Genomic DNA, 14,283 nt, shown 5'->3' with positions numbered 1-14,283 from the left:
AGAATGATCAGGGGTACTTGCCTTGCAATGCTTTACAAACCCTAATAGCTTTCACGCTGACTTTGATCTTGGAACAACTCAACTGGGATCTACAATTACAGAATACCCTAATTAGTTATACCGACATGCTTGATATCCTCAAATCCTAATAACCCAAATCCAACAACCCGACTCGTATTAATATTATACACATAATCATATTTCTCGAACATAAATAGGGTAACACATAGCACATAATTATGTACGATTACAAGTATATTTTTAGAAAATTTTGGCAGCAACTTCTTTATTTACAAGACTACCCGTCGCTTATAATCGACGTCAACAATTCTCAACCATCCACAATATTATTCTGTACAACCCAACACCAATAAAAATTAATTATTCAAATCCAAACATATTTTACATAATTATTTTATTTTATTTATTTATAGAATTTAGGACTCAGAACATCGTCATCACCGTCCACCGTTGACTCACCGAAGTTCATCGTCAACGGCGACACAATTTATTGGCGCCCGATATATTACGGGTTCCCAAATAAATCATACCGATTAATATTATTTTCTCGTCACGAAATTCTTTTATTTCACAAATGATACTCATTTATTTCCCTGCAGAAAAATTAAATAAAAAAAATCAAAATCAATTTACAATAACCAATCGGCCACATGACAGGCCCAACAAGAGGGCCAACAAAACAATCCAACAACACCCACTAGCCTCACTGCTAGAGGCCCAATAACAACAGCCAGGCCCAACTACAACAGGCCCAACTGCAACAGGTCTAGCCCAGCAAGGAGCCAGCCCAAAAACTCACACACAGCATCGCACACACGAGGCCACGCGCCGCCACAACCCACACACACAAACACTGGCACACACACACAACACTCGATACACACACATCACAAATTACACACACACATATATATATGTATATATATATGCAATTACAGAGGCAATGATACAATCGAACCAGCCAAGCAAGGAATTTAAGCGGCGGCTCACCGAAAACGGCCGAAAAACAGGAACGACGACAGAACAGAGCAGCCGAAACACGGAGAAAACAAGAAACGAGAAGAGGGAGTGAAGAGAGATAACGAGAGAGATGAGAGAGATGGAGTGAGAGAGAGAAACAAAGATGAGAGAAATGAGAGATTGAGACTGTGAGAGACTGAAGTGGCACAACAGAAAAACACAGCAGCCACGCAGCCAACACGTGTCCTGTTAAACAGGATACGTGTTGTTTTATTATTAATTCTGAATTCTGAATCCCCGGGACCCAATTTATATCCCGACATAAATATTTTTAACGAACCAAATAATATTAAAAACACATCGAAATAAATTCTAACTAATTCAAAAGGATCCGAAATATTCCGAACTAGTTAAAACATAATTTTCAAAATTTTAAAAAAACAATTTCGAAAGCGCACTTTATACCCGTTCTTTAACAAACAATGAAACGATGCGCGGGTGAAGCAATGCTCGAAAATTCCTAAAATAATTTAAAAATTCTCCGATAAATACGAACTTAATAAGATATAAATTTCATAATTTTTAAAGATTCCCATAATTAAATATTTTTAGCATTTAACACTCTCAGAAAATCATTTAAAAAAATGAATAATTAACGAAATATTGATTTCTAAATTTTATAAAGTCCTAAAAATAATTATTAAAATTATAAAATTAGAAAACCAATTTTAAAGACAATCCAAATATTTATGGAATTAAAATTACCATAAAATCACTTTTGCAAGCAAAATAAAATCACATAATTCCAATCCCACATATCAACATATCATAATTAATTAATTTACAATCAGTAACTGCTGCCAAAATCAATACACATCTTTTATTTATTTACTTAAACTTTTATTACACTTCCAAATATAAAAAAAATACACGAGTCGTTATCTGTTCCATCTTAAAATAATCACTGGTTACCACATCTAAATTCGATGAAGTTCCACTATCAGCAGTTTGCATCCAATGATTAAGAACAAGGCTTCTTGGAAATTTGGTAACCTCAATTTGTTTCAAACCACAAAATGTATGTCTGTAAATAATACCCCACATCATAAATTTCTTGCAAGAACACACAACATGGTTCATACTAACAGGAACCTGCATAAAATATAATGAACACATTATAATTACTAATTATACAACTAAAAAACATTAAAAAAAACACATCCAATCATTAAAACATAAACAAAAATCACTAATAAAAGATGAAAAGAAACAGAATAGTAAAAGAGATTAACCTTAAAAAGTTTGTATTTTACCCTCACATCCCTGATTTCAAAATGAGTAACACCATCAACTTCTTCACTCATACGCTTAATTTGCATTTCCAAACAAGAAGCGAGGATTTCTTCCTGAATTTTATAAAACATAGTACGTGCATACAAAGTGGCTGCATCATCTTTTATAAACCACTTTGACAATATCGTAGGAAGACTTGATTTTGACTCATGATCCAGTATAACTGTCTCATTCCTTTTCTTGTCCATTGCACTCTCAAAACGCAACCAAAATTCACATAACGTATCTCTTTGTTTATGAAACTACCCAAAAAATAAGATTTCACTCTCAGATTTTGAAGTAGTTCTTAGTAACCCAAACATTGGCTCATTCCAAAAAAATGCAGGAATCCATGAAGCCTTTAGAGCATACATATCTTGTAACCACTTATTATTTTCTAAATTAAATTCCTTTATAACTCTCTCCCATCCCCTCTCAAACTCTTCAGTTTCAATAATAGATGACCAAATATAAGTTTTCATTTTCTCCATGAAGTCTGTCTCCTTGCATAATCGATTACCAAGCTGTTTAAAAAAGGAAAAAAATGTTAAAACACAATATAAAACACAATAAAATACACAAGAAACAATTATTTTAATCATTAATAAATGTCTCATTTATTAATAACAAGGAAGAACAATGATACATGGAAAAATATAAGGGAATATAAAAATTCACTAAAATATTTATTTTAATCACTAATAAATATCAAATTAATAACTAAACATTATTTTCCTAATCAATTATAAAAATCACTATAATACCTTAACTGGGAATTTCTCCATAATATGCCACATGCATAAACGATGCTTACTACGAACATGACCGTTAACATCAGAAAATACATCACGCACAAACACCGTTATAGCAGGAAATTGATCAATAATAATCAAAACATGATTCCTTCCCCATGCCTTTACCTGATGACCAAAATCCCAACTGTAATCAGCAACACTCTCATGTGAAAGAAGACAAGATGCAAAAGTTACACATCTGTCGTGTTTGTCAACGCCAGTAAATGGTGCCAAAATCAAATTATACCTAGAAAAATAAATATTAAAAAATAGAAAAGAGTTAAAAACTAAATTAAAAAAAACAAAAAAAAATCAGTATAAAATTAGAGTAAATAGATGTCAAATACCTATTTGTATCAAATGTTGCATCAAATAATATTGCATCACCATACAATTCAAAATTCCTACGACCAATAGAATCAGCCCAAAATAGCTTTGTGAGACGACCATAAGAATCAACATCATAAGCATAATAAAAGGATTTAAATTTATCCTGGATACGTTTGAATTTGTCAATCATCATCTGCGTATCCTTATCACCAATAAACAATTTCAAATCTGTATTGAAGTTCCTAAAATCTTGCAGCAAAGCACCAACATTAGCATATCCACCATACATTTCCTTGGCAAAACTAAATGACTTACTAACACCAATATTCACCTTTGCACTATTATAACAGATATTCCTCAAACTAGTAGTCATCTCCCGACTAGATCACAAAAAATGACGACCTTTTTCACATGTCAAAGGATGATTGTGATGCGTAACAAAGCAATACACAAAATATTTATTCGAAACCATATACTTCAAAATCATCTTTGCTTTACATCCACACCTATGAGTAACCGAACGTCTCTTATTCAAAACTTTTGGATCATCCTTAGGATTATTGAACCCTTCACAACTACAAATAAAATGTTTCAACAAAACAGTACCGGCATCATCTAGCTTTTCAGTTGTTTTTCAAATGCTAAAACCACCTAAACGAGTATAAGTATTATAAAACTGATAACCTTGATCTACACTCTCAAAAACCTGATTAGTGTAAGGCACGCCATTCTCAACAACACAACTAGGTATATAATAAATATTACAACCAGGAGATATAGTATAATTTCTCGAACTACTTTCACTTTCTGTTGAAGAAACATCAGTAACAACACTGATACCAACATCACTGCCACTCCTAAAAGAATCTCCATAAAACGAATCTAAAAAATACAAACAATAACTGAATACGTATAACAAAATAACTGACAAATTGTATAATCAATGCAATTATTATAATGTAATTATAAAAAATCACAGATACATAATTATAATGCAATTTAATAATAAATAAAACATTACGAATAAGATTACAACAAACTAACAAATTTATTTCTATCTCTAAAAATTATGTTATTCTTTTTATCTCGCTAACTGATTATATCTATAGTTCTTTTCTCTATTCAAGAATTATATCAATCTCTACTTGTTTTTTTCTCTGTATATCAGACACAAACAATCATTAATACATAATTAACTAATACCGAAATATGTAACACACAAACAATCACTAATAGATAACATATATAATTACTAATAGATGAGCATATAATCACATAAACAAATCACAACTAACATTAATCGCATATAAAATTAAAAAATTAAGCTCAAACTATTCGTTATACAACTTAAAATCACAGAAAGATACAAAAAAAGCCTAAATAAATCAAAAAACAAACTTTCAACATATCAAAACATATAAAACAAGATAATTTACCTTGATTAACTCTAATTTTATCCAAATCAGCTATAATCATCTTCAAACAACCAATTGACAAGCAAATAATCTCTTTACAAATCAACAATCATTAAATCCGTGTTTTCAACAAAGTTTCTGAAGCTAATTCTTTTCCGAATCTAGATGAACAATGTTTAATGGATTAAAACTAAAAAACTGGAGAGAGATGGAGAAAGAAACCGAAGAGAGAGAGAGAGAGAGAGAGAGAGAGAGAGAGAGAGAGAGAGAGAGAGAGAGAGAGATGAAGAGAGAAAAACTAAAATCCGGTTATGAATTTTAGTGAACAGAATCTTTGTCTTTTATAATATTTTATTAAAATTAAATGAGTAGCTAAGATTTAAAGTTATAAGAAAGTAATGGATGGCTAGGATGGGTTTCTAGTTTTTATTTTAGGGTTGGTTTCTATTTGACCATTATCCTATATATATATATAATACTTGTTTTGTAAAAACTGGCGTGTCACTTTACACACCATTCTCTAATATACATCTGTCACTGCTTTTAACAACATTTACGCACGACCACACCACCACTAACGCCTGCTATACCAACAATTATAACGATGCAATTCATCATTATTTTTATAAGTACAACTATGGATTTTGATTAAAGGGAATAAATCACTAAATTTCACTAATAAAATTAGTGATTTATTCAATATAAATTAGTGATATTTGTATTACGAATTAGTGAATTTTTTGTCCTGAATAATGACTTGACTATAAATTGCTTACCATTAAGATATGCTAATTTATTATCCATGTATCACAAATACATCATGATTATACTGACGGTTTGAAAAACAAATAAGGAGAGTTTAAATGGGTGATCAATCTTAAGTTGCCTCATTTTTATTTCCTTAAAATTTTGATGTATTAATTACCTGTAAAAATGGATTTTGGTGTAAGGAGTTGCCGATAGTGATAAGAGGTGTTGACATTTCGATAGTCGTGATGCAGCCTGTATGTATATAGGTGTTTTAACAAGAAGAAAGAAACAAAAAGTAAAATATTTGGTTCAAGGAAACTAATATAGCCTTGTTTAGATTGGGTTGGGCTGGGCTGTTATAATTGAAGGGAATTATGTTGGTTTCTGTTATAATTTAAGTGAATTACGTTGGTTTTTATTTCCTAGTTTAAAATTGTTTTCTATTGTAGTACTCCCCTATCTTTATTATATCCTAAATATAATTGGAGTAAGTGAGTTAAAGTGGCATGATTATGGTTGTCAGATGTAAATTTGTATTTCTATGTTAATCCCCCTTTTCCCCTTTAGTTGTCAAATTTGACTTTATCTCGGTCAAATTGATCAAAATTTGACCGAAGTTTATTAAATTTTATAACTAAACAAAATTTTAAAAAATTACATCATTCGAAAGCACATTTAATCTACTTTAATATATAATTTTTAGTTTTTTAAATTATATAAGAGTAATATTTAATCCTTGGTCAAAAATTGATTAATTTGATTTCTATCAAAGGAAATGTAAAAAATAAAAAGGGACTGAAGAAGTATTAGTAATTATACTTTTAACTAATAATAAATAAACTTAGAATTATTATTAAATTGTACATTTTTGCAATTTGTGATTGAGATTTGTAGATATTAGTCACAGTTTTTCCATAATATTTATTTTAAATATATATAGTATAATAAATTTATCAAGTGAGGAAGTATAAAATAATGATTTAAAAATTCAAAAAATATTTGAGGTAATTACGTTGGTATCTATTTTTTAGTTTAAAATTGATTTGTATTGGAGTAGTCTCCTGTCTATATATTCTTAATGTTTGCTAAATAAGAAATCAGGCAAATTTAAATTTTACCAATGGGTCAACCCGTTTAGCTATTTTAAACTAATTAAAAAATAATTTTTAATAAATATAAGGCATTTTATTCTATTTAAAAATTCTAAACTACTTTAAAAGTTAATGTATCATGTTAGATATAATTGATGATATCAGTATTTAGAACTATCAAAGTTTGCCACCAGAGTTTACTGACAGGAAGATATCAGAGTTTATGAAGCCATCAGTATTTGACATATAAGAGTTTAATATCATCATTTATTTATCAGTATCTGTCAAGACTGATTTCCAAGAAGTAATTAATTCTCTCTAGAAGACTTTGATTTGCAGAGATATGTCGGTGTAGGATTTACTTATTTGTAGCAATCAATAGTTGGATATGTATTGGAATTCATTATTCATATATATCATATCAACTGTTTGATTGTGTAATAGTGTAGTATATAAGCACAGATTAGGTTAACACTTTATGTTTCGTGCACTATTGTATCATACACATAACTTAGCAGCTCTCAAAGATATATGTTCATCCTTTGGGAGAGTATTGTAATCAGTTTTTATTCATTAATATAAAAACCATTTTTCACTGTTGAGTACTTAATTCGATATTATTGTTATAATTGTATTCACCCCCCTCTACAGTTTATTTAAAGGCCTAACAATTGGTATCAGAGCTTGCTGTTGATACATAAATAGTTTAAGATCCAGATAACAATCAATAATGAAAGACAAAGAAACTCAACAGAATCCCTGACCACCACCAGCCACAACCCAAATCAACCACAACATGAGCAGATATGAGGCTATCAAGGGTCCAATCTTAAAGATTAATGAATATCCTCTATAGAAAGTTAAGATGATGGCTATGTGTCTGGAAGAAAAGATCCTGAAGATCTGAACATGATTTATGATGGTCCTCACAGGCCTATGAAACGAGTTGTTGCAGTTCCTAGTCAGCAAGAAAAAATGGTTGATAATGACAAAAAGGATTATACTCCCGAGGATCTTTCATCTATTATGAAATATGCAAAAGTCAGACATCTTTTGCATATCAGTCTAGACAGTGTGATGTCCAAAAGGGTGATTGGATGCAAAATAACCAAGGAAATTTGGGATATTTTGAAAGTTAAGTGTCGGGGCACAACAACTATCAAGAAGAATAGAAGGAAAATATTCACTCAGTAGTATGAGCACTTTGACTTAAAAGCTTATGAGTCTTTGACTGACATCTATGACAGATTTCAGAAATTGTTGAATGTTTTGTCACTTGTTGACAAAAAATATGATCCAAAAGATTCAAACTTGTAGTTTCTTCTTGCACTCCCTAAAATGTAGTACTTGAAAGTCACATCAAAAAGGGATCACTATGATCTTAAAGATACATTTTTGGATGAGATTTATGGGATGCTGAAAACTCATGAGTTGGAGTTGGAGCAAAGAAACTAGAGGAAATGGCCTATAGCAAGACAAGTTGCACTAAGGCTGAGGAAAAACCAAGAGAGAAGTCTGAAAAAAGCCATTCAAAAAGAAAGGTTGTAATTGCAAAGTTCGATATTGAGTCATCAAATACTGATGATGACCCAAACTCTGATAATTATTCAGACTCTAAAAGTGATCATGATGATGATGGGAATATTCTACAGATGGCTGCTCTCTTAGTTAAAAGCTTTAAGAAGATGGCCTGCATGGACTTCAAGAAAGGAAAAGGGTTTTCCAGAAAAGGCTCTAGTTCCCCAAACTTTGATAGGAGGAATTTCAGGAAGAATGACGAGAGGGAGTCAAGGTTTGGGAAAATTGACAAGTCGAAGATCAAGTGTTACAACTTTGATGGAGTTGGACACTTTACAGTTGATTGCAGGAAGCCAAAAGCTGAAAAAAAAAAGGTATTGATTACAAAGAAGAAGAATTGGGATGACACATCAGAATCTAATGAGGCTATGAACTATGCTTTCATGGCAAATGCTGCTAGTGAACTTGAGGCTACTGAGATGAAGGTACCTCAAACTACTCTTGCTTTTGATACTGATGGCATTTGTGAATTAAGGCTATTTCTTAAAACTCTGGATGTTAGTTATAGGGATCAAACACTTGAAAATGCTAGGATCAGAATTGAAAACTCTGACTTAAAGAAAAGAAATGATCGCCTAGAAGTTGAGTTAGATTTCATGCTAAAAATTCAAAAAGCGAGAGATGATGTTGTTTATGTTAAAGAAAAATTATTAGAAAAGAATGATTATTTAGAAAAGGAATTAGCTAAAGAAAGAGAAGTTGTTAAACTTTGGACTAATTCAGGAAAAAACTCATAAAATTATATAAAGTGGTTGTTGGGGATCAGGATTAAGTTATGCAAATAAATCTAATACTGATGAATTAAACGAAAAAGAGACTGAGGAGGTTTAACTAGTAAATACTGATAAGAAATATGGATCATAAACAGTGGATGCTCAAGACATATGACTGGTGATATGGACCTGCTACCATAATTTGAAGAGATGGATGGCCCATTAGTGACTTTTGGAGACAACAACAAAGGTTTCACAATGGGATATAACAAGATAATTTTTGAAATATTGTCATTGAAGATGTAGCACTGGTAGTTGGTCTTGAGGTGAATCTCCTGAGTGTCAGCCAATTTACAGATAGAGGATTCAATATTTTATTTGACAAAGGAGAATGCCTAATTATCAGTATAAAGACTGGTAAAACTGCTTTGAAAGGAGCAAGGAAAGGAAGCTTATTTGTTGCAGACCTGGACTCAACAAATAAAGATGGAATTTGATGCTTCTACACCAAGACATCTGAAGAACAAAGCAAGTTGTGGCATAAAAAGCTCTCTCACCTGAATTACAAGGCAATCAATACTCTAGTAAAAAAGGAGTTGGTGAGAGACATGCCCAATCTGGAGTTTGCTCAGAATGAGGTCTGTGAGGCTTGTCAAAAAGGAAAAATGAATAAATCAAGTCACAAGAGTAAAACTGTGAATTCCATAAGTGCACCTTTGTAACTTATTCACATGGACTTATTTGGACTAGTTAATGTCCTATCAATTTCAAGAAAGAAATATGCACTTGTGATGGTGGATGACTACTCAAGATACACATGGGTAGAATTTAAAGCATTATAAAGATGAAACTCCACACATCATAATTGAACACATCAAGAAGATTGAGAAGTAGGCCGAAGATTATAAATGTGTGAAAGGATTGAGGAGTGACAATGGCACAGAATTTAGAAATGCAACTTTAACAGAATTCTGCAAAGATAGGGGAATTGTTCAAGAATTCTCTGCTGCTAGAGCACCTCAGATAAATGGGGTAGTTGAGAGGAAGAAAAGAACATTAGTAGAGGTTGCTAGAACAATGCTGCAGGATGTCAAACCGCCAATAAGTTTTTGGGAAGAAGCTGTCAAAACTGCATGCTACATTCAAAATAGATATCTCATTAACAAGAATCTTGGCAAATCACCCTACTCAATCTTATCTAAAAGAAAGCCTACTGTGAAGCATCTTCATGTGTTTGGAAGCAAGTGTTATGTTTTGAAAGACAACTCTGAATATGTGGGAAAATTTGACTCTAAGGTTTTTGAAGCAATTTTTCTGGGATATTCATTGAAGAGAACTGCCTACAAAGTCTATGTACTTTGATCAAAAGAAAAATATGGAAAGCATAGATATAACTTTTGATGATGACAAGTGTCCAAGCTTGGAATGCCTTGATAAAAATGAAGCCGATGCCCTGAAATTTGAAAATCTCAATATTGATAGTGATTTTGAGGATAAAGCTGAAGTCTAAACAAATCATAGAATGGATGAAGAGTCAACTGAACAAGTGAACCATGAAAATGGAAGCTCATTTCAAACACCTAAATTTGATAGCATAAACTCAGGGGGAGAAAGAGGAGAAAGTTCTGCAAGTCAGGCCAATGATGAAGAAAATACAGAAAATTCAAGTCAACAAACTCACACCAGGAAGTGGGATAGGAGTCACATAAGAGAAGCAATTATTGGTGATCCTACTGTTGGAGTTAGGAATAGAAGTGCAACTGCAAATGAATGTCTTCATACATGTTTTCTTTCATAAGTTGAGCCCAAAAAAACTGAGGAAGTTGTACTTGATCCTAATTGGATATCTGCTATGCAAGAGGAGCTAAACCAGTTTGAAAGAAACAAAGTTTGGGAATTGGTTCATGCACCAAAGAATATAAGTGTAATTGGAACTAGTGGGTGTTCATGAATAAGACGGATGAAAATGGAATTGTCACTAGGAACAAAGCAAGGTTGGTTGCAAAAGGCTACTCACATGAGGAAGGAATTGATTATGATGAAACTTTTGCTCCAGTTGCAAGACTTGAAACCATAAGGATCTTTCTTGCATTTTCTGCACACTCAAATTTTAAGGTGTATCAAATAGATGTAATGAGTGCATTCCTTAATGGTATCATTTTTGGTTCTACTAATGAAAAACTATGTCAAAGATTCTCAAAACTCATGCAGAGTGAATATGAAATTAGTATGATGGGAGAATTAAGTTACTTTATTGAACTTCAAGTCAGTCAAAGGAGTGATGAAATCTTCATCAGCTAAAATAAGTATGTCAAGGATTTATTGAAGAAGTTTGGTATGATTGATTGTTCACCTTCATCTACACCTATGTCTACAGCTACTAAGTTGGATGAAGATAAGAAAGGAAAAAGTGTAGACATTTCAGGTTATAGAGGAATGATAGGCTCATTATTGTATTTAACTACTAGTAGACCAGACATTATGTTTGCAACATGTCTGTGCGCAAGATTTTAAGCCAATCCAAAAGAATCACATTTGATGGCTATGAAGAGAATTTTCTGATACCTAAAAGGGACTCCAAACTTGGGATTATGGTATCTTAAGGGAACAGGTTTTGAAGCTGTTGGATACACAGATGCAGATTTTGCTGGAAGCAGGGTTGACAAAAAGAGCACTAGTGGAAGTTATCAATTTCGGACAGAGACTTGTATCCTGGTATAGCAAGAAACAACAATCTGTGTCAACTTCCACAACTGAGTCTGAATACATATGTTAGATATATTTGAGATGTCATGTCTAATATGTTTCATGTTTAGTTTTCAGATCTTAACAAACATGAAATATCAGTACTTACTGGAATCAGTACTTACTGGAAGTCAGAACTTAAGGATATCATGACTTAGATTATCAGGAGATAATATCAGAAGATGGATATCAGAACTTAAGTACTGGAGGACTAACAGTTAAGGAAGGAAGCTGATTAATAGGAAAGAAGATCGAGACTAATACAAAAAGAAGATATGCATGGAAAGAGTTAGAGGAGTGAAAGAATTGATAAGATATCTGATTGATATATTTTAGGAGACAGAATTATATTCCATATCAAATAGAAGTTATCTTGTAACTATGTACTATATAAACACAGACATAGGTTTACACTATATGTGTTATCATTATCAAGAAGATCATACATTGTAACCTAGCAGCTTTAGTGATATTTGTTCATCACTGAGAGAGAACAGTTCCATTATAACAGAGTTCATTATATCGAATATATCTGTTTACTGTTACTTGTGTTCTAAATCAATTTGATTGTATTCTACACTGTATTCAACCCCCTTCTACAGTGTTGTGTGACCTATCAAGTGGTATCAGAGCTTATCTGTTAACACACATACAGTAAAGATCCAAAATAATCATGTCTGAAGAAGCAGAAAATCCAACCAAGCCCTCCAGAACTGAAAAAACTCAAAAGACTCAAATCCACAGTCGATATGAGACTATAAGGGTTCCCATACTAAGACCTTCTGAGTACCCCATATGGAAAGTGAAGATGGCTATGTTTCTGGAAGCTACAGATCCAGAATACCTTGACAAAATTAATGAAGGACCGTATAAGCCAACCAAGCTCTCTGTTGTAGTTGCAGATCATCCAACAAAGTCCATACCAAAGGAGAAAAGTGAGTACACAGCTGAAGATATCTCATCCATTGCCAATGATGCAAAGGTAAGGCATTTGCTGCATAGTGCCATTGATAATGTCATGTCAAACAGGGTAATTCACTACAAGACTACAAAGGAGATATGGGATGCTTTGGAGACAAGATGCCAGGGAACTGATGCAATCAAGAAGAATAAGAGGACTATACTCACTCAAGAGTATGAGCACTTTGACCTAAAAAGTGATGAGTCATTAACTGACTTATATGACAGGTTTGTCAAACTCTTGAATGATCTATCACTGGTGGACAAGGAATATGATCTTGAAGATTCAAATCTAAAATTCCTTTTAGCTCTTCCTGAAAGTTGGGATTTGAAGGCTACTATTATAAGAGACAACTATACTCTTGATGAAACTACTCTTGATGAAATTTATGGTATGCTCAAGACTTATGAACTTGAGATGGATCAAAGAAGCAAGAGACAAGGGACAAAGTCAAGGACAATTGTTCTTAAGGCTGAGGAGGAATTCCCCAAAGTGGCTGTCTCAAAGAAAGGCAAAGGAAAAGCTCTCATCACAAAGTCTGATTCAGAATCATCAAGTTCTGATGATGATGATTCAGAAACTGAAAGTTTACCTGAAGTAGATGCTGATGAAGAGATGATGAAATTGTGTGCTCTTATGGTGAAGGGTATCACAAAGATAGCCTACAGGAAATTCAGAAGGGGAAAGAAGTTTTTCAAGAAAGGTGGAAGTACTGATAAGAAGGGTTTCAGAAAATCTGAAGACAGAGGAGATTACTCAAATGTCAAATGCTACAATTATGGTGAGAAAGGCCACATATCTCCTGACTAGAAGAAAGGAAAGAGTGAAAAAGGCAAGGCACTTGTCACAAAGAAGAAAAGCTGGACAGACTCTTCAGATTCTGAAGATGAGATGAACTATGCCTTGATGGCAAATGCTGATGGCAGCCCTGAAACTGCTGAATTAAAGGTACCTCAAACAACTTATGTCTTTTATACTGATGATATTACTGAGTTGAGATTATATCTTAAAACCATGTTTATTAGCTACAGAGATCTAACTTTAACATCTGAAAGATTAACTTCTGAAAATCTTGCTTTTAAGAAAAGGACTGATTATTTAGAAAAGGAGTTAGTTATGTTCCATCAAACTCAGAAAGAGAGAGATGATGCCTTTTATGTTAGAGATGAATTGCTTAAATTGAATAAATCTCTCAAAACTGAGTTAGAAAAAGAAAAAGAGATTATCAGAACTTGGACTAACTCTGGCAGAACAACTCAGAATTTATTAAGTAGTGGAAACTGGAAAGAGGGCTTAGGTTATGGAGATGACAAAAGTGAAAAAGGAACTGAACAAATTAAGCCAATTGTTGTTAAACAAACTATTAAGCCAAAGGTAAATCCTGTTAAGTTTGTAGCTAAAACTGTAAAGTCTGATTCTGAAAAGATGAAAGAGTCTGTGACAGAAGTTAAGGAGAAGTCAACTTCTGACAAATTAGAACAGGATAAACCAGCTGAAGTCAACATATGCTTAATGACTAAGAAGCAGCTTAAGCATAAGATGAAAGAAATAAAATATGTCAACAAGGTTAAGGTAGCTAGGAAAAATAGGAAT

General features: G+C 32.6%; 1 protein-coding gene across 1 annotated transcript; it reads right to left on the bottom strand.

Annotated features, from left to right (window-relative positions):
• Nucleotides 1–2,576: 2,576 nt before the first annotated feature.
• On the bottom strand, nt 2,577–5,656 carry LOC141660350 (protein FAR1-RELATED SEQUENCE 2-like). Its single transcript, XM_074467329.1, has 6 exons — nt 5,629–5,656; nt 4,122–4,319; nt 3,914–4,004; nt 3,455–3,817; nt 3,078–3,354; nt 2,577–2,837 (listed from the first exon to the last, which is right to left on the bottom strand). Exons 1-6 carry the CDS (start codon nt 5,654–5,656, stop codon nt 2,577–2,579), a joined length of 1,218 nt encoding a protein of 405 aa, XP_074323430.1.
• Between the last annotated feature and the right edge of the window lie 8,627 nt (nt 5,657–14,283).

Source organism: Apium graveolens, chromosome 5 (genome assembly GCF_009905375.1).
Source record: "Apium graveolens cultivar Ventura chromosome 5, ASM990537v1, whole genome shotgun sequence".
Classification (NCBI taxonomy): Eukaryota; Viridiplantae; Streptophyta; class Magnoliopsida; order Apiales; family Apiaceae; genus Apium; species Apium graveolens.
This window is presented reverse-complemented; position numbering and strand designations above follow the sequence as displayed.

Coding starts and splice junctions, on each gene's coding strand:
- LOC141660350 (XM_074467329.1), bottom strand. CDS start 5,656: ATGGATAATAAATTAGCATATCTTAATG. Junction 4,005..4,121: donor TTTTGAGAGTGTAGATCAAG/GTTATCAGTTTT, acceptor GTAGTTGTGAAG/GGTTCAATAATCCTAAGGAT. Junction 3,355..3,454: donor GCAACATTTGATACAAATAG/GTATTTGACATC, acceptor TTATTTTTCTAG/GTATAATTTGATTTTGGCAC.